The sequence below is a fragment of the Acanthochromis polyacanthus genome, chromosome 19, assembly GCF_021347895.1.
Source record: "Acanthochromis polyacanthus isolate Apoly-LR-REF ecotype Palm Island chromosome 19, KAUST_Apoly_ChrSc, whole genome shotgun sequence".
NCBI lineage: Eukaryota > Metazoa > Chordata > Actinopteri > Pomacentridae > Acanthochromis > Acanthochromis polyacanthus.
In genome coordinates this window covers 2,259,153-2,284,243 of record NC_067131.1, presented here as the reverse complement: position 1 = coordinate 2,284,243, position 25,091 = coordinate 2,259,153, and the positions used below count along the sequence as shown (strand labels likewise).

The window sequence follows — 25,091 nt, the reverse complement described above, 5'->3', positions numbered from 1 at the left end:
GTTACATGCAAAACCTCCCTCTGAAATAAGGATATTTTTGGTTTTCCAGAAAAAGCAACATCATGTTTGGTCGCTCAAGCTCAGTCTTACCTCTAAACATCCTATCTGTAAAGGATTACCAACTATGTCCCACTGTAAAGTTCTTTTCTCCTCAAAGATGGCAAGATTCTAGATCAATGCTCTAAGCCTGTGCTAAAAAGAAGAATGCTTAGTGATCAGTCTGTATGATTTCTAACTTCTCCTTTGATAAACATCTCAGAGGACCTTCTGCTGAATCTGAGGTTCAGGTTAACCTGCTTGTACGTTGATGAAGGTTTGATATCGCTGAGTTTTCGTGCTGCCGGTCTAATCCAAGCCCAATAAGGTTGGGTGCGTGTTGAATTAACGGCTTTTTAGGTGAGGAGAGCTCGGCTAATGAGCGTTCTTAGAAAAATCTGCCCCTCCCTCCGCCCCTCTTAAAATTCTACCAGCGCCTCACCTTGCTCGGCTAATCCTCCCAAGGCTGTAATGATAGATACATGTGTGTGACGGCGCACACACACACTTTCTCTCCGGCATACATAAAAGAGGGGAGAAGCAGTCGAGCTAATGGACTTGCTGCTGCCGACTGTCAGCGGACTCGGTGTACCACGGCAACATCTGGTCTGCATTGTTTTTGTTTGACAAGTCAACAAGAGAGAATCATCTGTGGTCTGTGAGCTGGAGTACGATGTGCACACTGGGAGCGAGCCTCTGGGTCATTATGGCCGAGGAAATGCAGAAACTTTACATAAAAAGCACGTCTCAGGTAGTTTCAACTCATGAGCCACGTGTGTTTAAGTAAATCTATGATGAACTGAAGGAGCTGCAAAATGTGAGAAAACTACAGATTTTCATTAGTTTTAATGTTTATTTCACCTCCTTTAACCCTCCTGTTGTCCTCATTTATGGGCACCAAAAAATATGGTTTCCTTGACTGAAAAAAACCCCAAAAAATTCAGCAAAAATAATTCCCCAAATCCCTGAAAACCTTCAGGAATAAAATTCCAATAATTTCTTTAAAAATTCTCTTAAATTTAATTTTAATAAATTCTCCAAATTTGGCAAGAATAAAGAGTAAGTATTTTCAAAAATGAGTAAAAATCTTCCCAAAAAATCCGAAAAATATCTAAAATGATTCCATATATAACAGTAAAACTTCTAATATTTTCTTTAACAACATTCACAAAAAAATCAACCAAAATCCAGCGGATTTCACTGGATTTTGTTTGATTATTTTTGTGAATGTTCTTAAGAAACATTTTTAACATTTCTTTTTTTCCACCAAAAAATGTTGAAAATGTGGACATCAGAAGTTTCACTGAGAAAATGTATATTTCTTTCCATATTTTCAAACTTTAAAACGGGTCATTTTGACCCGCAGGACGACATGAGGGTGAACTTCTGAAGCCTATCTGTGCACCTCCTCCTCTGCTGTCTCCAAAATAACGTCAAATTAATCATATTTCAGTTGCATATTACTCTATTCGATAGTGTAAAAAATGACAAACAGCATTATGGGAAATGCATTCAAATTACATCATCCAAACTGAGGATTAACAAACTGTACAGAAACAGTTGAAGGGTTTGTTATGTAACACACAGCACTGAGCATCAGTCTGTCTTTGCAGTAACAGAATTTTCATGCCTATGTGAGATAGTTGAACCAGATTAGCCAGCTCTATGCTGCATGCAGGAGCTCAAACATCTGCAAAAGCCTCCGTGTATTTACAGAAACTTTATTAAGGCCACTTCATCTCTCTCTGGTTGACGGCAGATACGGAATAAACGCAACACAAAGGATCAGCAGCAGCTTGAATGGAGGTGGCTGAGGGGAAGACCTGCAGCTGAGGCTCGTCGTTACAAAGAGAGGCTGATTGCATCCGAGCTTTTAGCGTCGGTGAAGTCGGCCTCTCCCTGCTTTACCACCAGCACCTTAGCGGGGTGGACAACTCTCCGTCTGCCTGCGCTCTGCTGTTGCCATGGCGACCAGGGCCGCGTGCTCCGCTTCCATAAAGCTCTGCTTAGGTTGCAGACAGCTGGCCGACGTATGTCTTCATCCGCATCGTTGTCGTGCGCGTACGTCGATGCGTGCACGTGTGGGCGCTCGTCGTGTCTTTGTGCGAGTGGGAGCCTGAGGTCGCACGTAGCCGAGACGACGCTCCGCCGCTACAGAAATGTCTCCTTTTACTTGCTTATCAGTCACTTATCTGCAGCAAATGAGAAAACGTGCGTCGCATATCGGAGCTTCCGATTCATATTCAGATCCTGTCATTTATGGGTTGAAAGCCCAGGTTGTGTCATGTTGAAAAGAAGCGCTCCTCTTTCATATGCACGACGCTGCGTGGATTTGAATCACAATATTGACTTGCCTTTTTTTTTTTGGGTAACTTCACCGAACGCTGCATGTCTACGCTGACAGAGATCAGATTTTTAAAAATTTTAACGTTATCCTTTAGCTGGTTTGTTGTTGTCAGCGTGTGTGTGTGTGTGTGTCCCCTCCTCTTTCTCATTCTAATCTCACATGTACACTCGCATACATGTCACATGCATATTCATATTCACACCCTCACATCCAGAGCATGTAACAAATATCTATTTCACGGCCACGTGCATCTGCACATGGAGACAAGATATATTTATTCATAAGCTCATTAGAGGAGTGGATTTGCCTGCTGCCATCCATCACACTGTCACCCATCCTCAGCCTGGCACTCTCTGACAACAGCACTGCAGGAGAGAAGTCCATGGGATTTAGTCTCCTGGAACCAGTGCTATAGAGAGGATTTACTCCAGTACACAGAGTTTCCCTTCGCCATTTTGTAGAGGTGAGATCAGGGAGACCACAAACAAAAGAAGCGCTAATCTCCTGTTCACCTCAGTTCATCCAGAAAGTGATATTCTGGGGGAAAAGATGCCTTCACCCTCTCATTTCTGCAGCTCGTTAGGACACCTTTGCAACCGCCTGGCTGCACTGTAAAAGATTTAAAATGTAAAAACTGCTGGTACGCATGTGGAACTTTTTGCAGACGCTCTGTCACATGAAAGCTCAGGCAGTCGCACCTTCTCATGTAGCTTGTTAGAAGTGAGTGGAAGCTGTTGCAAGCTTGTCAGCGCAGGTGTAAGAGCAGCTTCTCAAAATACGACACGACCGTCGGTTGAAAGAGAAACGAAGAAAAAATTCGAACATGAAGCCACTTTTGCAGTAAAGAACGTCCAAAGGAGGCATCGCAGCTGCGTGCAGCGACGCCTCCTTTGGTGAATTTCAACATTCATGGGGCAGAAATGCTCTTGAACTTGTGATTAAAACGGCGGTTCGATGCAGGAGATTTGTACATGAAGTGTGTGCGGTTTGAAAACACCTCCAGACTCTCCAGCCTGCTTCTCCATGAAGGTCAAGAGCTTGCAGCTAATTCCAACTTACATCCACCGACTGCTTTATGGGTGGTTTTCCTCCTTGTTTAATTACCTGTGATGCCAGACAGACGATCAAAGCGTTGCTCATGTGTGCAGGCAAGACCTCTTTAGATGGACAGGAAACACTGCCACGCCAGATTCTGACCCGGGTCTTACAAGAAATTACATTTATGAATGAAGTAGGACGTTGTGGATGTCAGAACTGCCCAAATTCAAGTCAGTATTAACAAAAATCAACTACAAACTAAATGAGACAGGAAGAAAAATGTAATATTTATGTATAAATGCATATAAATATGAGTAAATGCAGAAATACATGCATCATTTCTTTGCATATTGTTTCCTTTACTCACATATTTGGTTAACCCTGTGCACCTAACTCAATTTCTGGATGTTTTTTTTGCTTCTGTCACATTTTTACTCACTGTTGCATCATTTTTTTTTTTTTTTACTGCACTATCAAACATTGAGCCTCTATGGAAGCAGCACAACCATGGCAAGAAGTAGAGAGAATATAAACACGTCTGCTGTGGAGTATGACAGTAATAATGTGATAAATCATAGCAGAATAGTACAAAAAAGTTTCATTTCTAAATGCAAAACCCTGGAATCAACATGTCCAACATCTTGCCTGCAGGTGTGAGCAAACATGGTGACTCTACATATAGATATTTTACAACTTCCACGTTTAATTTGTCTCCATTTTTATCTCCTGGCTCATTTGTGTCAGCACAGCCTGCAGTTCAGCCCAGTTGAGCTGAAACGTCTCTGGGTTTTTTTGTCATATGACTCATATCTGCAGCTGAGTCACCGCTGACTTCACAGTTACAGCGAGGAGCAGAGAATTTTTAGTTTTTTACGGAGTCTAGTTTGACTAACCGGTTCGTTTTTGACAACTTTTCCAATTGCACATGTAGGATAAAGAGATTTCAATGATATATCCCAACTTTAACACTAGCTTTAGTTGGTTTCAAAGTTTAAAATCTGGTAATTCTCTGTTTTTACGGCTCCTGGCACGTGTAATTGGTGTAATTTTGTTTGGTTGCCTTTGAAATCCGCTGGCAGATTTTGGCTTTTATTTATTGACTGACTTGTATTATTCATTCCTTTTATGCAGCCTCCTGTTAGATCACAATCTATATCTGATTACAAGATATTCCAGGTGTATAATCCGGTGTAAAATGCAGATCAAACGTATAAATGATAATCCTACTGGCCGGACAGAGTTGCTCGGGTTGGTCTGTCAGAGCTGCTGTCGCTGCCGTCGATCCAGTCGTGGATAACGCCGCTTCCTCCTCATTCTGGCTGTCAGTTGTAGATTCTCACTGTGGCATCTGTGCTGGCTCTCTTCCTAGATTTGGTCAATTAGCGGAGTCCTCTCCAGAACATACTAACACAGTATTAACACTGCGTGTGTGTGTGTAGCGAGCGAACACTTCTACTTTATACACGTGCACACAGCTCTGAAGAAGTACTTTGTTTCCGCTGCCAGAGAGAATTTGTTTTTGTTTGTTTGACTTTGCATTTGTCAGTGAGCAGAATATCTCAAATCTTGACAACAGATTGGAGCTGCTTGGTGCACATTTAGACCACGAGAGGAAGAACAAGTCCTCAGTAAAGATCCGAATCAAGACCACTTCTTATAACCGTAAAGTAGGACGTATTTAAGGATTGCTGCGCTGACTTTTTGTGTCCCGTTGTTGGTCGGTTTATTGCCAGCGTCGTGTTGTGCGATGATCTTTTCAGCCATGCTAGCAGCGAGGCTCCTGGGATGGAAATGTCGTCGGGTTGGTCTTTCGCTCCGTCACTTTGATCCGGACTGAAATGTCTCAGCAACTTCTGGATGGATCGACGTGACATTTGGTGCTGACATTTGTGCAGGAATGAACTGCTTTAACTTTGGTGATGCTTTTAACTTTTGTCCAGTGCAGCCGTTGAAGACCAAACGGCAACTAAACCGATAATATTCCTGCTAGTTACTGAAAATGTTAGCTTGAACCACAGTATGCAACAGAAATGAGTGCATGTAAATGTCAAATCCTGACAAGTACAGCATTTCCTCTTATGAACAGGTCAAAACAGATTGTATCTCTGTGTGCAGCTGATTGGCGTTATGATGTTTGTGGTGCCGCATCCCTTTTCTTGTGGACAAGGAAGAAAACAATGTAAATGAAGCCCTGTTGTTTATAAATTCATGCAGAGTCTGTCCGGACATCAAGAGGCAGGGCAACAGGACTGCAAGTCGTTAGGCTTGTGGAGATGGACTTGTGTTGTATCAAAAAAGTTCAAGACCTGAGATTTTTAGTGGAACAAAATGCTTTAACATACAAAAAACAACAACATTAACTGTCTGTAAACTGTCACAGCGGCTGCGAACACTAGCTATGGACATGTGTTGGACGAATAGACATGTGTTGGACGAATGGACATGTGTTGGACGAATGGACATGTGTTGGACGAATGGACATGTGTTGGACGAATGGACATGTGTTGGACAATGGACATGTGTTGGACGAATGGTTATGTGTTGGACGAATGGTTATGTGTTGGATGAATGGACATGTGTTGGATTAATGGTTATGTTTTGGACGAATGGACATGTGTTGGACGAATGGACATGTGTTGGACGAATGGACATGTGTTGGACGAATGGACATGTGTTGGACGAATGGACATGTTGGACGAATGGACATGTTGGACGAATGGACATGTGTTGGACGAATGGACATGTGTTGGACGAATGGACATGTGTTGGATTAATGGACATGTGTTGGACGAATGGACATGTGTTGGATTAATGGTTATGTGTTGGACGAATGGACATGTGTTGGACGAATGGACATGTGTTGGACGAATGGACATGTGTTGGACGAATGGACATGTTGGACGAATGGACATGTGTTGGACGAATGGACATGTGTTGGACCAATATAATGTATGGTCTTTTTTTTTTTTTTTTTAATTGTGTGGAAATTGAGGGATTATGGTTGGATGGCCTAGGGGAGGTGGAGTGGGGGAATGGTGGGGTTGCATGGTTTATTCCTTTTTGCCACTCTATGTACAGATATATTGTTGGATAAAAGAAAATCTACTAAATTATAAGTATCAATGAACAGGTCAAAACAAACACTTGGAAAGGCTTTGTTGAAAATGCAAACCCCAAAGTAGGAACTGAAGTAAAGGTGAACACACCTGTCCTCACTGACACACACTGTAGAAAAAGCCCTGTAATCACAGTGACCTGGCTAAGTATGTCGTCTGACTTGAATCCAGTACACGTTTGGGATATTTTAAAGAGGAAGGTAGAGCAACTCAAGCCCTCCAGGAAAGACCAGCTAAAAAAGCAAAGTTGTGCAACATTGGTTTCCTACCCAAACAAACATTTAAATAATACTCCACAGAGGGTTGCTCACTTCTGTACGCTGTACTGTTACCTTGTGAACACGTTGGAGATCCATTTAGGTCAAAGCATCAAGTATGACCTCGCAGAACCGCAACTGTAACCGGATTACACTGGATTGCTCCCTCATACGTTGAGGAACTCCACCACAGATTCACATCATAAGGCCTTTCAGGGCTCGATAGATGACTTTTATTTGAAAAGATATAAATCTGGAAGCTTCTGTAGCGGATGAAAAGTTGCTTTTGTGAAGATGGAATGCTTTGAGGTTTGGCTTTTATGCAGATTTGACAACCTAGAGAAGGAAATCTGTCTTAAAAATGGTAAGTTTTGACAACTTGTGGAAGTTTTAGCTATAGATGCTCTCTCCTATAATGGACATTTTCTGCATGTTATGTATTTAGCATCGACCACAAGCTCCTGCAGAATAATCTACAGCATATAGACGGTGTTAAGCCTCTACTCTACATCCATTACAAACATATACTAGCATTATCTGTAACATGAACCCCAAACAGAAGTGCTCAGGAGCGTATTCTGCCGTCTTTGTTGCTTCGAACATACGTTTCAGCTTCTCCTCATAACTTCGCGCTCAGCACAGCGTCGCAGCACCGGATGGCTGTGGACATGTGCGCTCACCCATAATAAGAATGGTTAGCAGTTGCGGCATACAGTACATAATCTATTTTAAACCCTTTTATTTAATCAGATTAGTCAATTAAGAGTCAATTATGCTGAGCTGCTGCCCATCCCAAACCCCCACAAGTGCAGAAAAAAGAAAGAGAAAAGATTAAACAAATGAGCCTCGCACACAATTTAGCTGATAATCGTTGAATTTCTGCACACAGCTGGGCCTGTGCCTGACTCGATCATCATTCCATATTAGAGCCGGAGAAGAAATCCTCAGAAACGGGTTTGTGATTTCAGCAGAGCACTGGAAAAAAATGCTCCTCTCAAAACAAGAAAAAAAAGCTTATTTCAAGGAGCTTTTACCTTGAAATAAGTGAAAAAAAATCTGCCAATGGAACACGTGAAAAATGGCTTTGGAAGATTTCTTGAAATAAGATGTGATATTTATAATCTTGAGATCTTAAAATTAGCTGGGAAAACTTATTTTAAGCTACATTTTACCAGGATTGTCAAACTTAGGTGTCTAAAAATAAGACAGACATGCTTTAAAAAAAAAGCTGTTTTTCACTCAAAAATAGATTTTCGCTTTCATGTAGCCTCCTAATTTGAGACGCTTTAACCCTCCTGTTGTCCTCATTTACCGCCACCAAAAGATATGGCTTTCATGTCTGAAAAAAATCCAAAAATTAAGCAAAAAATCCCCCAAATTTCTGAAAGTTTGCAAAATCGTCATGAAGAAAATCCCAATAATTCCTTAAGTTTCCCTTAAAAATTGTATTTAAAAAAAAATACCACAAATGTAACAAGAAAGTTCTTGTAAATATTTTTTTTTAAATGAGTAAAAATCAAAAAAATAATATCTGAAGTGATTACATATATATCAGCAAAACTTTCAGCAGAACATTCACATAAAAATCAACCAAAATCCAGCAAAGTTTTGGTTGAATTTTTTGTGAATGTTCTTAAACTTTTTTAGCATTTCTTTTTTCCCACCAAAAAATGTTCAAAGATTTCCCAAGAATGTTGTAAATGAGGACATCAGAAGTTTCACTGTGAAAATATATATGTTTTCCCCACATTTGCAAACTTTAGAACGGGTCGATTTGACCCGCAGGACGACACGAGGGTTAAACTTATTTTGAGTTTTCTTGTAGAATTCAACTAAAAGCGAGATAATTTCCAGATTGTTTGACTTAACAAGATATTTAAGCAACAAGTCCTCCAATTCATACGACCGCATCGGTCGTTTTCACCGTGCACCGGAATACGACCTATGCGGTCGTATGAACGTTTGCGCCCCTACGGGGAAAACGAACGCATTACGGGATTTAATTCGCAAAACGGCTTTTCCGTCGCAAAACGGCTTTTTTCTCACTTTCCCAACACGTTTTTAGGGTTATGGTTAAGGTTAGGGTTAGAGATAGGGACAGGGATAGTGTTAGATAAAAGTTTGTTCATGATGACGTTTCACCTGCGACTCCAGAGTGTCGATATTTACTCAACCGCTAGAGGTCGCATAGTCAAAACGTAACACTGGGTCGTAATACTGGCATGTACAGACGACCTATGTGGTCGTTTTTTGTTTGAGGACAGGCTCTATTTAAGATGTGTGGTCTTAAAACAAGTCCCTCCATCTGCTGAAATGTCTCTTGTTAAGTGAATTTATCTTAAATCAAGTGGGATGAGACACTTTGACTAAAAATAAGACAAACAGACCTGGTGAGATTTAGAGTTTTTGCAGTGAGGAGGTCATAGAAGTGATGATTTCTTCTCTTGTTTGCTGCGTCGGCCAGTTATTCAGCGTGAGCAGGATTTTTTCCGTTAATTAACGAAACATTTAAAAGCAGACAGAGTGCTGGAAGCAACGTGGTGTAATTATTATTCCCTTAGAGAGCCATCATGAGCGCAGATTTTACGACTAAAAACGCCAGCGAATGGATGGACGGAGGAGTGTTGTTTGGCGGACACTTTATTCTGGTGAATGGATGTTTCTTTATGTGCTTTATCGACACCAGTCACGATACTGCAAGCTGCTAACAGCCAGGAAACGATCATGTCACAACCGCCACCTCCGGCTTTTTACGCTCTCTGGGTTCTCTGAATTTCTCGTCGAAGACACTCATTTGGTGTCTCAGACTTTGTGCATGAGTCAGGCGTGAAGACGTTCCTTAAATGGATCTGATTTGCATCCTTGGTGTGATTATGACACCGGACGAACAGACACAACATTTTATTTTCTTTGGTTTGTTTTTGCACTCCTTCTTTTCAGGTGCTTCTCTGTGAGAGGAGGAAGGATGGAGGTGTTTTCACATTTCAGCGGTGGCCTGATGTTTTTGCCGGTGTGTTGGTTTTGCCCGCCACCTGATTGCCCGTGCCGCTTGTTTACTCATGCTTTAGCTTTATCTGACCCGAGGCAAACACAAAGCCGCCTAGAAAGCCTTCAGGATGTTTTCATTTTATCAGTGTGCTGCTTCAAGTTCATAAGCTCTCTGTCTTCCTCCCTCTTCTGTCCTGTCCCTGTCGCTCCTCTCTATCCTCCATCTCCCCTCCTGGTCTGTCTGTCTGTATGTATGTATGTGTGTGTGTGTGTGTGTGTGTGTTTTCTGTGTGTGCACGTGTTGTCTCCTTCTCTATTTGTGTGTTACGCTTTCTGCTCCCAGCCCCTCTGCGGAAAGCAAAGTTTGTGGAGAGCCCTCGCATTCCACAATCAGAGCTTGGCTCCCCTACACACACCTCCACCACTGCCAAGAATCCAGACCTGGACTCATTCTGCCCTGGTAAGTTTCTGGCCGGCTCATCCCTCATTCCGTTGTGTTTTTTACTCCTTTTTTTTTCCCCCCTTGCATGTCGGTGCCCGTCTGTGGATGCAGCAGGAGAAGGCACAAGGAGAGTTTATCGGTTTTGCAGTAATTCCGCCGGCCGCTTTAAGACGACAACGTTGCTGAGGTCATTAATGGAGTAGCTCTGCCGGTGCCCACAGCGTCCGTCCTCGCTGCCTCCCCCTCTAATCCTCCCTCGCTGCTTCCTCACTCCGCCGCTCTGCTCCACAGAACCACAGAGCTGGTTTAGGTGCCACCGCAGGGTTTTTTTCTTCTTTCTGTTGACTTCACAGCAGGCTTTTGCTCGGTAATCCCGCGGACTGTCCAGATCTGCCTCAACCCCCAACGCTCCCCAAATCCATCCCCGTCAAAACCTCCACCTCCTCCCTCCCCCCTCTAGGACATTAAAGCGGGTCACTCGAGGATAGCGCTCTGCTGAGATTTGGGTTCTGGTTTATCTGCCTTCTCATCTCGCCTCTCCTTTTTCCTGTTGCCACTGAGAAGTGCAGCGTTGGCTTCCTGCTCAGCCTCTGGTGGCTATGTGGACTTCTCAGGATGGCGCTGCGCTGCTCCAGGAGATGTAGTGATGGGTGGCCTCTGGGCTTGAGCTGGCGTAATGCTGCCAGCCTTCTCCGTTTGCGAGCCTCTTCTGCTGAGTTTCTGCTCAATGCGAGTTCTAAGTAGGTGACATTTGCATTGCATTTTGATTTTGTGTGAATCTAAATAGTATGTAGCACCCTCTAGCCGTGGCTTCCTGTTGACTCTCGTGGATGAAAAACTGTTGACCCTGGGTGTGTTGTGCATCAGTATCCGCTCTGGTGAACTGCCGTAGATGTGACTTTTCACGGATGAGACGATAATCTCTCAGGAAAACAGCCGACGGCAAGCAGGAATTCTCTGTCTGTCGCAATAAGAACTGGAGCCGGAGAGGAACCGGCTGGGCTGAGAGGAGTTTTCATGCGGGTGAGGACTCGCGCCTCCCAGGTGGACAGATGGACATCTTAGCTCTTAGCACAGGCTCCCCGGCATGTCTAGCAGCAGGGTAGTGACTTAAACATCTGATCGCATGCCAGTCCACACACACACTCTGTCGCCCCGGAGGAAGTCAGGTATCAGCTGATTTTTACGGCCCACAAAGAAATTTGTGGTCTCGTAAATATGGTGTGTGAATATTTTGTGGGATCGCTTGTAAAATTCACCAGCAGACATCCTCCGTACATCATGGAGTGAAAGCTTTTCTAATGATGTCAGAGCTTCTTACTGTAATTCCCCAGACTGGGGGCGGAAACTACACATGAAATCCTCCATCATGGTATGTGTAGTTTTCTGTCACTATATCCATATTCGGTGGAGTTCAGTTTAAGTACAGCTGATGTCAAATTCAGTGCTTCCTTTTTACATTAGACATTAGTGTTCATATAATCTTTATCCATTAATAGAAAGAAGAGTGACACTTGCATGTACACTTGTATGCGTTTTATTCAACCATTTGATGATATTTCAGCAAATTTATTCCACAAAAGGGGGCGCAATCATAAAACAAATCAGTCTAATGCATAAATTTGTCCCCTTTTGGTTAACACAGAGCAGAAATATCTACAGCAGCAGGCAAAAAAAATGAACGCAGGAGCTCAGAGTGCAGGAACACATTCTACAGAACATAAAAAGTACACAGTGCACCATAAATATAAAAGTTAAGCTAAACACTTTTATTCACTGAGGGCTCATTTTTCACTGCAGTATAAATTCCTGCTCCTCTGTGGAAACAGCAAAACCATTACTGGAAGAGCTGAAATATGCGCAGTAAAACAAATGTACATATAATGGCATAAGACTTCAAAAAGAAAAAGTGGAAGCAGAATTTTGGTGATTTTTTTTATTCTACAGAAAAGTAAAAAAAACTGGAATCATCAACATTTTCCAAATGCCTTTAAGTGTTACAATACTGGAAACAAATGTTATCTACATAACAGATATTTCACTCCATACATGTTTGTTATATGTGTTTTATTTGTCTGTTTGCTTGAACACGGCCTGCAGTTCAGCTGAAAGGGCTCCGTCACTATGAGCTTCAACATTGTACCAAGGAGTGCAGATTTTTTTAGTTTTTTGCAGAATCTAGTCACTGCAAGAGCTTTATTTCTGGCAGTTTTTCTAATGGGACCTGTAGAATGAAGTAATTTTGATCAAATACGACAATTTTAAGCTGTTAATTTGGCGCAATTTAGCACATGGAACTTTACTTCAGGCAAGATTAGTTCAAGAACTGTTAGAAATCTAACAGTTCTTTGTGTTTTTCAAGTGTCTGGATGAACAAACGGTGCTGGTTGGTCATTTTTCATGAGATAAGTGAGTTCTGGAGTTCATAGGATAAAATGTTGACGGTTTACATTTCGTAAGTTGTGAGATTTAAACACAAGTTACCACGATTAAACCCATTAGAATGAATGCAGAAATGAAAATATAATAATGTGTTTAGGTTTTAAGGCCTGACACATGTGGGCACTTTATCAAATCAATTAAAAAACCTGATAAAAACTCAATATGATCATTAAGACTTACTTGCAACGTCCCCTACAGTTGCCAGATAGACGCAGAAATGAAAGAAATAATGTTGCCAATGGACACACGAACGTTTCTGCAACGTAAACAGTTCAGTAAGATCTCTGGCGATGCTTCCACGGTGTATACATGCAGCGAATATCATCACATCACCCACTTCTGGGTGAGTCCTCGTGTGCTTTGATGTATAAAACCACTAAGTGTTGCTGAGATAAGATTGCTGCTATGCACATCAGGAATGTGAAATTCACTCCTCTGATCTCCTCATCGGCCTTCCATCGCCTGGTTTCACTGCAAAAAATGCTCCTCTCAAAACAAGAAAAAAAGCTTATTTCAAGCAACTTTCACCTTGAATTAAATGAAAAAAATCTGCCAATAGAACAAGTGAAAAAATGGCTTGGTAAGATTTCTTGCATGAGATTATATTTAGAATGTTGAGATCTTAAAATTAGCTGGGAGAAGCTTTTTAATCAGAACTGTCACGCTTCGGTGTTTAACCCTCCTGTTGTCTCATTTACGGCACTGAAAAATATTGTTCACATGTCTGAAAAAATCCAAAAATGCAGCAAAAAAATCCTCAAATGTATAAAAAAAATCACAAAATCTTCAGGAAGAAAATTCCTTAAAAGTTTTTTTTTTTAAAATCCCCAAATTTGGCAAGAAAAAAGTTTAAATAAAAATAGTAAATATTTTCAAAAAATGAATAAAAATCTTCCAAAAAAATCCTAAAAATATCTAAAGTGATTCCATATATATCAGTAAAAGTTCAAATATTTTCTTTTATATTTTCTTAAAGAAACATTTTTAACATTTCTTTTTTTTCCCACCAAAAAATGTTCAAAAATCTCCCAAAAAAAATGAAAATGTGGAAATTTTCACTGTGAATTTTTTTTTTTCCACATTTTTAAACTTTAAAATTAGTCAATTTGACCCACAGGACAACAGGAGGGTTATAAGAAGATAATTTCAAGATTGTTTGACTTAACAAGTCCCTCCATCTGCTGAAATGTCTCTTGTTAAGTGAATTTATCTTAAATCAAGTGAGATGAAACATTTAGACTAAAAATAAGACGAGCAGACTTGGTAAGAATCAGAGTTTTCCAGCGTTGGAGATGCTTTTGCCTGTGCATATCTGTGCTTGTGTGTTTTTCATGCTTTCTTTTTTACCCGGAGCTCTGAAACGTGTGGATATACCAGAGCTTCTTACCTTTCTGAAAGCACAGATAGGTTACTGGTATTTCTTCTTTGTAAAAGGGTGTTTGAAACCTAAAATTGCCCAGGTATGTGTGATATAAGAGCGACCGAGCGGCTGGTGTGTGTGATCTTACCTGCTGCCGAGGCCTATTTATACCTTCCTGTCCTGTCCCCTGCTTGCAGCACACATGCTTCCCTCTTCGCTGTTCTCCCCCGAGCGCGAGGGCAGATCCGTGGACGGCCGGGGCAGAAACAGATGCGCTCGCACAGAAACGCATTCCTGGCTGCGCGCAAAGATAGTTGCCATGGCAACCATCTGTCTCCTTCGCGGCTCAGGAATCCAACGGAGAGGAGCGAGCGTAAATGTGACTGCGTGTTCGGTGGAGGAGGGAGGAAATAAAAAAATAAGATGCGAGTTTTATCGTCGAGGATCTCGTCGTGTCGGCGCGATGAGAAAAGTTCCTCGAGGCGTCTTTGTCTCACGTTCTCTGTCATCTTTTTGCTTTGAAGCGACCGAGATGTTTGCAGGAGGCAGCGTGTGTCATAATCTGTATCCAAAGAACAAAAGGTAGGGATATAAATAGAAGGAAATCAATGCATACAACCCCCTACATTATGGTAATGTATGTATCCCCTTTGGTAGTGGCTCATTAGCACGGAAAGGTTGAAATAAAAATAGATTTTATTTGACAGCTGTGTGATAGTCGTTTCCCTTAAAAATAACTGAGCTTTGACCATGTGTTGGTGTCTTTTTGTAAGAGTTTTTGAGGATGTACAAAGGGATTGCCTATGTTTAGCTCAAGGGGGAGTTGCTGTGGGCTTCCAGATTAAAGATTTTTCTCCCACATCAAAAGAAACGCAGACGAACTCGCTCACTCCTGCACAGCTGGCTGCCACTGAGATGCTGTAGTAAGAAGCAGCTCAAACCCAGAGAGAGGCAGACAAAGACACGAGTGAGTGAAGGAACACAGAACGAGGCAGCGACCGGCAGAAAGAGCTCCTGTTTGATCAGGGCCAGGGCTGCAGAACCTCCCCCAGGAGGCGTTGACTAATCGCTGCTAATGTATTCGCTGCTTACTACTACCAGTCTGTCAGCATGTCCAGACACACATGCAGAATTCATACACACAATATGAGCGATCTGCTGTTGGTTGGGTGTAATTTTCTGCCATAACTCCATCCATCTTCTCCATTGCTCCATCCTCGAGGGACACCAGGAGATTCGGTGGCCTTGGAGGGCCTCGTAAATGTTCTCTGCTCCGTATAAAAAGTGAATCCAGACGCATTACAGAGCAGCCATATCCGTCTCATCAAGGCTTCTGCGTAATTAGCTTGTTGTGGACCTTAATGTGTGCTGTGATTACCTCATTATCGGTCGCTGCTGTGTGTTTTTACATCAACTCTGCAGCATGTTGTCCCCATTTGATTCAAAGGCGGCTCCCCCCACCTCGATCTTCTGAAGGTGTCCGTCTTCCTCGCTTTGCTCAGAGGGACTCGGGAGTCGATTTAATGAGGATCCTGACAGCGCTCAGCCTCTCCGTCCACCAGCGGATGGAGAGAGGGGAGTCGAACTTTAGATTGCCTTTCTGTCTGAGTGAGAGGCCACAGGCTTCAGACAAGCTGCCTGTCTTCAGAGAGCCGCGACCGTCTAATGGCTGTCAGTCAGGCCTCGGCGTAGCTACCTGCCAGTCGGGTTCGACTCGCCCTGGAGGGGTAAACGTGAGGAAACTGGTCCTGCCACTCGCTCGCCTCCTGACTCGCTGTTGTTTGTTTAACCCTCCTGTTGTCCTCATTTACGGGCACCAAAAAATATAGTTTCCTTGTCTGAAATAAATCCAAGAATTCAGCAAAAGAAAGTTCCCCACATTTCTGAAAATTTGCAAAACCTTCAGGAAGAAAATTCCAATAAGTCCTAAAAAGCTTCCATTTTGCATCTTGGAATTTGACGATGGTCTACCAGATCCTTTAATCCTGCATAAGCAGCCCTCCTCCAAATTTGTTTGCCAGTTGGTGAAGTTTTTCCAAGTTTTGCATTGAAAACACGCTGCACAGTCTTGGGTGACTGTGTGCGAGCGTGTTCCAAGACGCAATGTGACTCCTCTCTGGGAGTGAACGGCATGGCTCAACCTGAAAACAGAACAAAAATCAAACATTAAATATAAAACCTTGATCTGTTTCTATACATTCTGTCAAAATTATTGGCTTGCGAAATGATGTCAAACTTTTTGGGGCACCCAAAATGAGTCAGTCTCCTAAAAAACATCCTAAAAATATCGAAAATGATTCCATATATATCAGTAAAACTTCTATTTTCATGAAATTTGCTGGATTTTAGTTGTTTTTTTTATGGATGTTCTTAAGAAACATTCTTTTAACATTTCTTTTTTTTTCCACCAAAAATGTTCAAAAATTTCCCAAAAATGTTAAATGTGGAAATCAGAGGTTTCACTGTGATTTTTTTTTTTCTACATTTTCAAACTTTAAACGGGTCAACACGAGGGTTAAACCACCGGCCGTCTCCTGCTGTTGGCCTCAGCTTCATTAAAAGTCTGGGTCAATTCAGAGGCTTATACGTCTAATTACAGCCGACTGTATTTAGCTACTAGTTGCTCTTTTTTTTGTTTTGTGGGTGAGTAATTCACGAAACCCGCAGCTCTGAGAGTGGCGCTCCAGAGAATAATGCCAAATTGAATTGAAGTTGATCCAGCGGGCACCTCGAGGGCATGATAGCCAAAAACATGATACCACCGGTGAAGGTTTGTTATGGGTGGAGAGTAACCAGGCAACCAACACACTGGATGAGGTCTTTTTTTTGTGCGTGTGTGTTTTAGGTCCTGTTTCAAAGTTCCCTTCAGCTGTGTGTGTGTGTGTGTGTTTGTGTGCGGTTGTTTTTAATCGTCTGATCATCATGCAGGCTCTCCCTGTTGTTGTCTTTGCTCTCTAAGTCTCTGTAAATAGGATCGAGACGTGACTACACGCCCGCTTTGTGTCGAAAAAGTCCCACACCTCGCTCTCTCTCACACTCAGGTGAAGGGCGGATCTGATTACGTCACACAAAGCTGCAGCGGTGATGAGGAAGCAGCAGTGTGTCAGTGTGGAGAGCTCCTGCCAGGGTGTTGGAAAGCATTTCTTGCGGCGGTTGGAAGGGATTGTGGAGTTTATGTAAGAAGAGGCAGCGAAGGTGTAGAGGAATGTGTCTGTAATGCACAGCGCTGAGCTGAGGGAGAACTCAGGTAGGGTGTTTTGTTTACCTGAGCGCAGGTGCTGTCGATCCGTAGCGGATATACCGTGTGCTCCGGGAACTCTGGGCGTGTTTAAAGGATGTTTTTTTTTAATTTTGTGGCAGAATAAGCTGCTGTTGTGTTTCTGCCCACCCCTGACACACATTCTTCCTCTTCTCTCTCCACCCCCGTACCTCCTTCCTCCTCCTCCCCGTCTCTCTCTGCCTCCATAGGGGAGTCGAGCCAGGAGCTGGGCCCCCCTCCGTCGGTGGATGAGGCAGCCAACACATTGATGACGCGCTTGGGTTTCCTTCTGGGAGACAAAGTGAGTGAGGGGCCAGCCGGTACCCAGTACAGCATGGAGGAACCCGAGGCGAGACAGGTGAGGAACCGGACATTTTCTCCTATTGACCCTCCTGGTGTCTTCATTTATGGGCAGCAAAAATTACTGTTTCCTTGTCTGAAAAAAATCCAAAATTCAGCAAAAAAAATTGTCCAAATTTCTAAAAATTTGCAAAATCTTCAGGAAGAAAATTACAATAATTCCTTTAAAGTTTCCCTTAAACTTTTTTTTTTTTTAATTCCCCAAATTTGGGAAGAAAATTCTTGTAGATATTTTCAAATAATGAGTAAAAATCTTCAAAAGAATTCTGTAAATATCTAAAATAATTACATATATATCAGTAAAACTTCTATTTTCTTTAAGAACATTCACAAAAAAAATCAACCAAAATCCAGTGAAATTCGCTGATTTTTTTGTGAATGTTCTTAAGAAACATTTATAATATTTCTTTATTACCCCAAAGAATATTCAAAGATTTGCGGTGCAACAAAAATGTTGAAAATGTGGACATCAGAAGTTTCAATGTGGAATTTTTTTTTTCCACATTTTCAAACTTTAAAACGAGTCGATTTTGACCCACAGGAGGATTAAAGATTATGCATTTCTCAAAGAGAAGCTGGACTTTTGTAGGCAAGAAAAATCAGAAAAAAACCCACAATGACACGATGCACACTAGGATTCGACCAGTATGGGTTTGTTTACTGCTGTTGTTTTTTTAGGACTTGTACCGATTATTTTTAATCAAGATATTTGGACCAGTAATGTTTTAACAGCAAGTGATAGTAAGGAACCTGTCATTTATGATTAAACTTCTTCATTAATAAAGGTGACTGTAACTGAATATGTAAAGTAGAAATATTAGTGATTAAATTAGGATGTTCTCTTCTGTTTATGTGGTTTCGACTGAGATTGATCAGTTTGTTGTTGCTCTCCATTTTCTTCATCTTTCGCCACTAAGATCCAGATCTTAAAGCATTGTTATTTATCGTTTTCCAGATTCTGTTTCTGGTTAATCTGTGGCTGCCTTTTAGCTTAGCTGCTAGCCGTTAGCGTAGCGGGAGAAGCTGATTTCATGGTTTGTGGCGACAGCTCCTGCTTTTTGTTCAGTTTTTGCTGCTTGAGAGACATTTCTGAGACCACAGTGACGACAGACAGAGAGAGGAGACTGATCAGACCTTTTAATTTATCAATAATTGGTCGAGAAAGATCCCGATCCTGATAATCAGGAAAAGGCCAGATGTCGGCCACAATCATCGACCTGGCTCATAATCGATCTATTCCTAATACACACTGTCAGTTTGACTTGCTTTTGTTACAAAAGCTCATGCGATTGTTCGGGTTTATTCTAATCTAATTGTCTTCTGTCTGTGATTTTTGTTTTGAGAGGTCGTTTTTGGGAGCTGGAACCAAAACACGTAATCGTCTAATTCGATCTGTTTAGACATTTATCCTGGTAATATCTCTGTTTACATTGGCTTTGACAGATCTTTGGGAGTCAGGGTAGCCAGATCAAAAGGCTTCTCAGTAAATTGCCCTCAGAATTTATCAGCATCTCTCCATCAAGCCTCAGACATCCACCTGTCTAATTAGATTTTTATAGAAGAAATACACTATTCTTATCTGCGTTCTTGAAACTTTGCTTATTGAAAGCAGGTGTTTTGAGCTGACATGCAGCAGGTCTCTCTGCTGCACCGTAACCTTTCTATTTGGGAATTTGGCAGTTGTGCAACAAAACCGCTCTTGGCACACAGCGGGCCGAGCTCGGAGCTCCGCAGCAGATGCCCTCGTTTTTCTACCTAAACCTGATTTGACAGGTATGAATTTTCCCAAATCGTGGAAGAAAAACAGTTGCAGCGGAGCAGACAGGAGAGGGAGGAACGGGGAGGAGGCGGCGGTGGGGGGGAGAAGGGGCTAACCTGTTGCTGAAACACTGAAAAGCGAGCCGAGGTATGGGTTTGCACTAAAGCAGTGTGGATAAGCGATTAGACTGATGGACTGCCTGCGCTTGATGTGAGCTCTGCTGTAGCAGTGGGGGTGTATAAATTGAGAGAGGTTTATTCAAGCGGCTCTTTTTAGAGACATGACTCACACTAGCACCCCGCTGCATCGTGCACACAGTACAAACTTATTATTTTAGATATCTGCCCCAAATACTGTTCTCTGGATTGCAATTTTGTCTGATTCATTAAGCAGCAGAAATGACAGGGATCGCCTCCAGACATCATCTGCTAGCAGATAGAACAGTGGGATTTTTTTTTTGATGTTGTAATTTTTCCAATTTTCTCGGGATTTACGAGCTTCCGGTGGACTTAAGCTGATCCATAAATGCAGGGTTTTGACACAGATGTGGGACCCACAACCAGTGGGAGCACTGAAAAGATGCTGTAGCAGCTATAAGCAGCTCCTGTTGCAGTGAAATCTATATGAAAAACATACAGACCTTCACTACAATAATCTGCTACTGTGAAAGTTGTGAAGAGAGAGAGAGTAATTTTACTGTGCTTTGTCTTCCTTTAATTTCATTTGATGTCATAGATTATATAGATGGAAGTTTATTTGATGCCAAAAAGACACGCCAGACTATAATAACAGCCTCCCTGCTGTTTTTTTTCCATCCATCTCACTGTATTTGCCTTCCATGTCTCTATTTACACTCCACCCTTTTAACCATGTCCTGCTCTGGTTGAGGGATGTGGCTCACAGTTTGGAAACTTTCTGCAGGAATTCTTTGCAGAATGCTGCTAGTTTGTTAGCGACGCTTAAAATATCTGTTAAAATTCCTGTCAGGCTGTTAAATGAACCCATGAAAACTCATCTCTGTGCGTCAGAGTTGACTCCATTCCTGCTTTTAAATGTACTTCTACTTGCTGGTTTTCTCGCTGCAGCTCAGCACACCAGCTCACCTTTAAAAGCCGCTGTACATTTCACAGTATCAAGCCATAATTTTGTACTAATTCAGACCAGAAACTGATTCTGAAGAAAAATGACGACACAGGAAGTCCCACCCTGCAAATGGACAGGATTGGTTCTTTTTGTTTGTGACATATGAAACCACAAAAGTCTTAATCCGTGTTTTTGAGACTGATATCAGTAGGCTGCAGTTCTGCTCAGCCATGAGGTTAAAATGACTCAAAAACAGACCAACGAATTTGGATGAAATTTTCAGGGAAGGTCAGAAACGACACACGGACCAAGTGAGTCTGGCAGTGATGCAGCTTATAGTCTGGATCCACGGATTTAAGGATTTCCCATTGCAAGATAGCGTCACCGCGTCACTGTAACCATGACAACAAGTAAACGCTACGTGACATCACATGATTGTGATCCTACTACAAATCCACTGGGACTTTTCCTTTTTAAATCTTCCAAGGAGCAACTGATTAAATTGTGGGGGTGTTTCTGAGTCCTATCAATTCCTGCCGACCGCTACATATTTAGGTCACGTGATTTAATATCCGTACAGAACGTACACATGCAGAACACACGCCTGTGCTCAGAGGAAGGTCATTTTTTATTAAAGATTTCATCTGAGCGGTGCTGCACCCTGAGTGCTTTTTTTGTTTTGCTAATGAGATGTTTATTTAAAAAAAAGCACCATTTGAAGATATTAACAAGGTAAAAAAGTAGATTTTTGCTGTTCATTTTTGCCTCTTGTACTCATAAGCTGAACAGATATCAACCAGTTTAAAAAATAATCAGTGCTCATGGGGCATTTTCTGTTTGTTAGGATCTCTAAATGATCCTTTCTGCCATCCTCCTCCCTTTGACATGCTTAAATTCCTGCAGTAGCTGGCATCTCACCAGCTGACGGAACAAGGTGACCTTAACTTGCAGAGAGTGCAGTTAATTGCCTTTCATACTCTTGTGCTCTCGCTCCCTGAATAGATGCAAGTTCAATCCAATCCTCATGCGGCGTTTAAGGTCAGACCTTCACCAGGCGAAGTCGGTTAGCCCGGCAGATAGAGCCTCCGTGTCGCTGCGCACACGGGTTTAAAGAGTTATCCCCTCATGTGTATGTTTGGTTGCAGCCGCTTCAAACTCCTGCAAACGTGACACTCGGCCGGCCTCATCCGTGGAGACAGCAGAGGGCGGCGGTGACCGGAACAGCGTCTGACAAATCGTTATTCCTTCTTTCGCTTCACGCACACAGAAGCACACTGTAGTCACGGCTGTTTGCTGGAGCGGACGATGTGTTGACCGGTTTACAGATGTCACAGTTCCCCGCTAAGCCAGGAACACTGTGAAGCACATGTATTGTTGGAGTGACTCGTTGGCTTTTTTACTTAATTCGATCAAGTGTTCACTGATTCCCGCCGCTTGAGTGTGACGCTTTGCTGCTTTTCTCAACTGTATGGAATTATAAAACGAAAAGAGCCGCAGCGGTTTGTCAATTAAACCCTCTGAACCCCAGTCGGTTTCTGGGCATTTTTTTGCTCACAGTTTTATTCACTATCGGCTCGTTTTTCGCTGCAGTATGAAGTCCTGCAGCTCTATGAAAACAACACAACCTCAGCTAGAAGGAGAGAGGACTGAAAACTGTTTTTTGTGACGGAATCATAAAAGAACGAAAAGCTGAAAGGTGAATTTCTTTGGGGGTCAGCGTAGTTCAGCTGAAAAGTCTCTGAATTTTTTGTCACGTAACCGTTAGTCACAGCTGAGTCACTCATGACTTCACAGTTGCACCAAAGAATGCAGAATTTTACTTTTTTTTTACAGAATCTGTTTAGTATAAATGGTTTATTTTGGATGAATCTTAATAAGACCGCTAGAATGAAGTGATTTTGATGAAATGTCCTGATTTTAAGCTTGGATTTTGATCATTTTTCCTGCTGGCAAACATGTAGCAGATGTGTAGTTCAAAGACCGCCAGAAAAAAAAATCTGATGGTTCTTCCTGTTTTCACAGCTTCTAGCTTCTGAAATTGTGTCATTTTGGCGATTTAAGACAATTAAACCTGCAGCTACGTTTCTGGTGTTCAGATTGTTGATGAGCAGCGATTTTGATATTTTTGTCTTTTTTTTAGTTTTATTTGAAATATAATCATAATAATAAATTGTATTTCTATAGCACCTTTCAAAACGCGTAACAAAGTCCTTCAATCGACAATTAAAATACACAAAACATATAAAACATAAAAACAAAAAAACATAAAGACATTGCAACCTTAAAAAGACCAAAAACCCAGCGTCAGAACTAGGAATAAAAGTTTAGAAAAATGCTTTTGTGTCGCTGCATATGATGTAAAATTAGAATCTTAAGGGTTTGGACTTTTGAATACGTCACCTTTATGTCACTTCTTACTGGATTATATGATGAAATAAACAATAGAATGAGTAAGAATAAATGCTCAGGAGAATATTTGTTAATAAAACTGTAATAATTTCTAGCTCTTAACTGAATTTATTTGAGTTTTGAATTCTTGGTTTGATAGAAACAAGAAATCTGTGAAAATTTGGTGAGTGTTTTTTGCTAACTGATGACTTTAGCTGAATAATTACAAAAGTAAAGGCGAGTGGACCTCATTTATATCGTGCTAGTTATACCAAAACGCTGTGTAATATTCCTCGTTCACACACAGCTGGTGGAGGTTTGACTATCGGCCATCAGTCTCTCACCCAAGGACACATTGACAAGTTGATCTGAGGATCAAACCACCGACTCTGCCGTTAATTGACAACCTGCTCCGTCTCCAGAGCTGCAGCCTCAGGAGGCCGTCAGGAGATAATTGACAGATCAATCAATAATGAAAATAATCGTTAGCTGCCGTACTGCCTCCGACTGTGTGCGTCTGTTGGCTGATACAGAATGAATTAGCTTCAATCTTCCTCCTGCAGATTAGAGCAGGCTGGGTTTAGCCTCGAGCACCACTTCACCGTCCTGTTCTCTCAGCGTTCATTCGTATGTTGACCCCAACTCATCTGCAGTGTTGTTAAGTTAACCCTCCTGTTGTCTTCATTTACACGCACCAGTAAAAATATTGTTTCCTTGTTTGAAGAAAATCCAATGAAGAAAGTTCCAATAATTCCTCAAAAGTTTTATTATTTAAAAAAAAAAACATATTTGGCAAGAAAATTCTTTTAAATAGTTTCAAAAAAATGAGTAAAAATCTTCTAAAAAATCACAAAAATATTGTGATTACATATATATCGGTAAAACTTCTAAAGTTTTCTTTAAATCAACCAAAATCCAACACATTTCGCTGGATTTTGGTTGATTTTTATGTGAATGTTCTTAAACATTTTTAACAGTTCTTTTTTTCCACTCAAAAATGTTCAAAGATTTCCTAAAAATGTTGAAAACACATTTTCACAGTGAAACTTCTGATATCCACTATCAGAAGTTTCACTGTGAAAATGTGTTTTTCCCCCACGTTTTCAAACTTTATAACATTTACAGGCACCAAAAAAATTGTTTCCTTATTTTGAAAAAAATCCAAAATTTCAGCAAAAAAAATCCCCACATTACTGAAAATGTGCAAAACCTTCAGGAAGAAAATTCCAACAATTCTTGCAAAAATTCCTAAAAAAATGACAAGATTATTCCTGTAAATATTTTCAAAAATTGAGTAAAAATCTTCCAAAAAAATCCTAAAAATATCTAAAGTGATTCCATATATATATATATATCAGTAAAACTTCTATTTTCTTTAAGAACATTCACAAAAAAATCAACCAAAATTTGCTGAATTTTAGTTGATTTTTCTGTGAATGTTCTTAAACATTTTTAGCATTTCCTTTTTTCCACCAAAAAAATGTTCAAAAATTTCCTAAAAATGTTGAAAATGTGGACATCAGAAGTTTCACTGTGAAAATGTGTATTTTTTTTTTTTTTTCCCCACATTTTCAAACTTTAAAACGGGTCAATTTTGGGCGTCGGATACAAATACTGCTGGCATCCCTTTGTTTGTTGCATGCATGCATCCTGTAGATATTTTGTTCCAGAGTGCATCTGTGGGTGTTTTTCAGCGGCAGATTAGATGCAGCAGAGTGTTTTTATTTTGTCCCCCGTGGTCGCTCGTTTCCCAACCTGAGCCGACATAGAGTAAGGTCACTGCAGGGCGCCAGAACAGAGCCGGAGCCGAGAATAATATAAATTCATAGTACGTATCGGATTTCAGCTTCAGCTTTCTTTTATAACAACTGTGGTGATGAAGAGGAAAATCTGCATGGAAGTAGGTCTGTCGGTGAAGCCGAGATGCTGCGTTCTGCTCGTGACACAACCGTTTTCAGAACATTGTGCTTTTTATTCATCGTAAGAAGACAGTCTAAAGTTGCGTTAATGTTCCTTCACAAGCCTCCTACATGTTATAGAAGATTCACACACCCACAGAGGTGCCACAGGGCTCTTATTTTGGAAACGCCACTCCCTTTTGTTTCTAAAAAGAGAAATGACTGTTTTCCTGCATCCCTATGATGCGACATTTGATATATTCTTGCAGTAAATTGTGATGTACAGTACAGTTGTGAGGTGGTTGTAGATGTTACAAG

The 25,091-nt window shown here is 41.4% G+C and overlaps 1 protein-coding gene across 1 annotated transcript in view; it reads left to right on the top strand.

The window, feature by feature from the left end:
• The window catches only part of tanc2b (tetratricopeptide repeat, ankyrin repeat and coiled-coil containing 2b), a 157,492-nt gene that overhangs the window by 71,188 nt on the left and 61,213 nt on the right, over window positions 1-25,091 (top strand). The window contains 2 exon segments of the mRNA XM_051939743.1: window positions 10,126-10,242; window positions 17,495-17,643. Coding sequence (XP_051795703.1) covers window positions 10,126-10,242; window positions 17,495-17,643 — 266 coding nt within the window.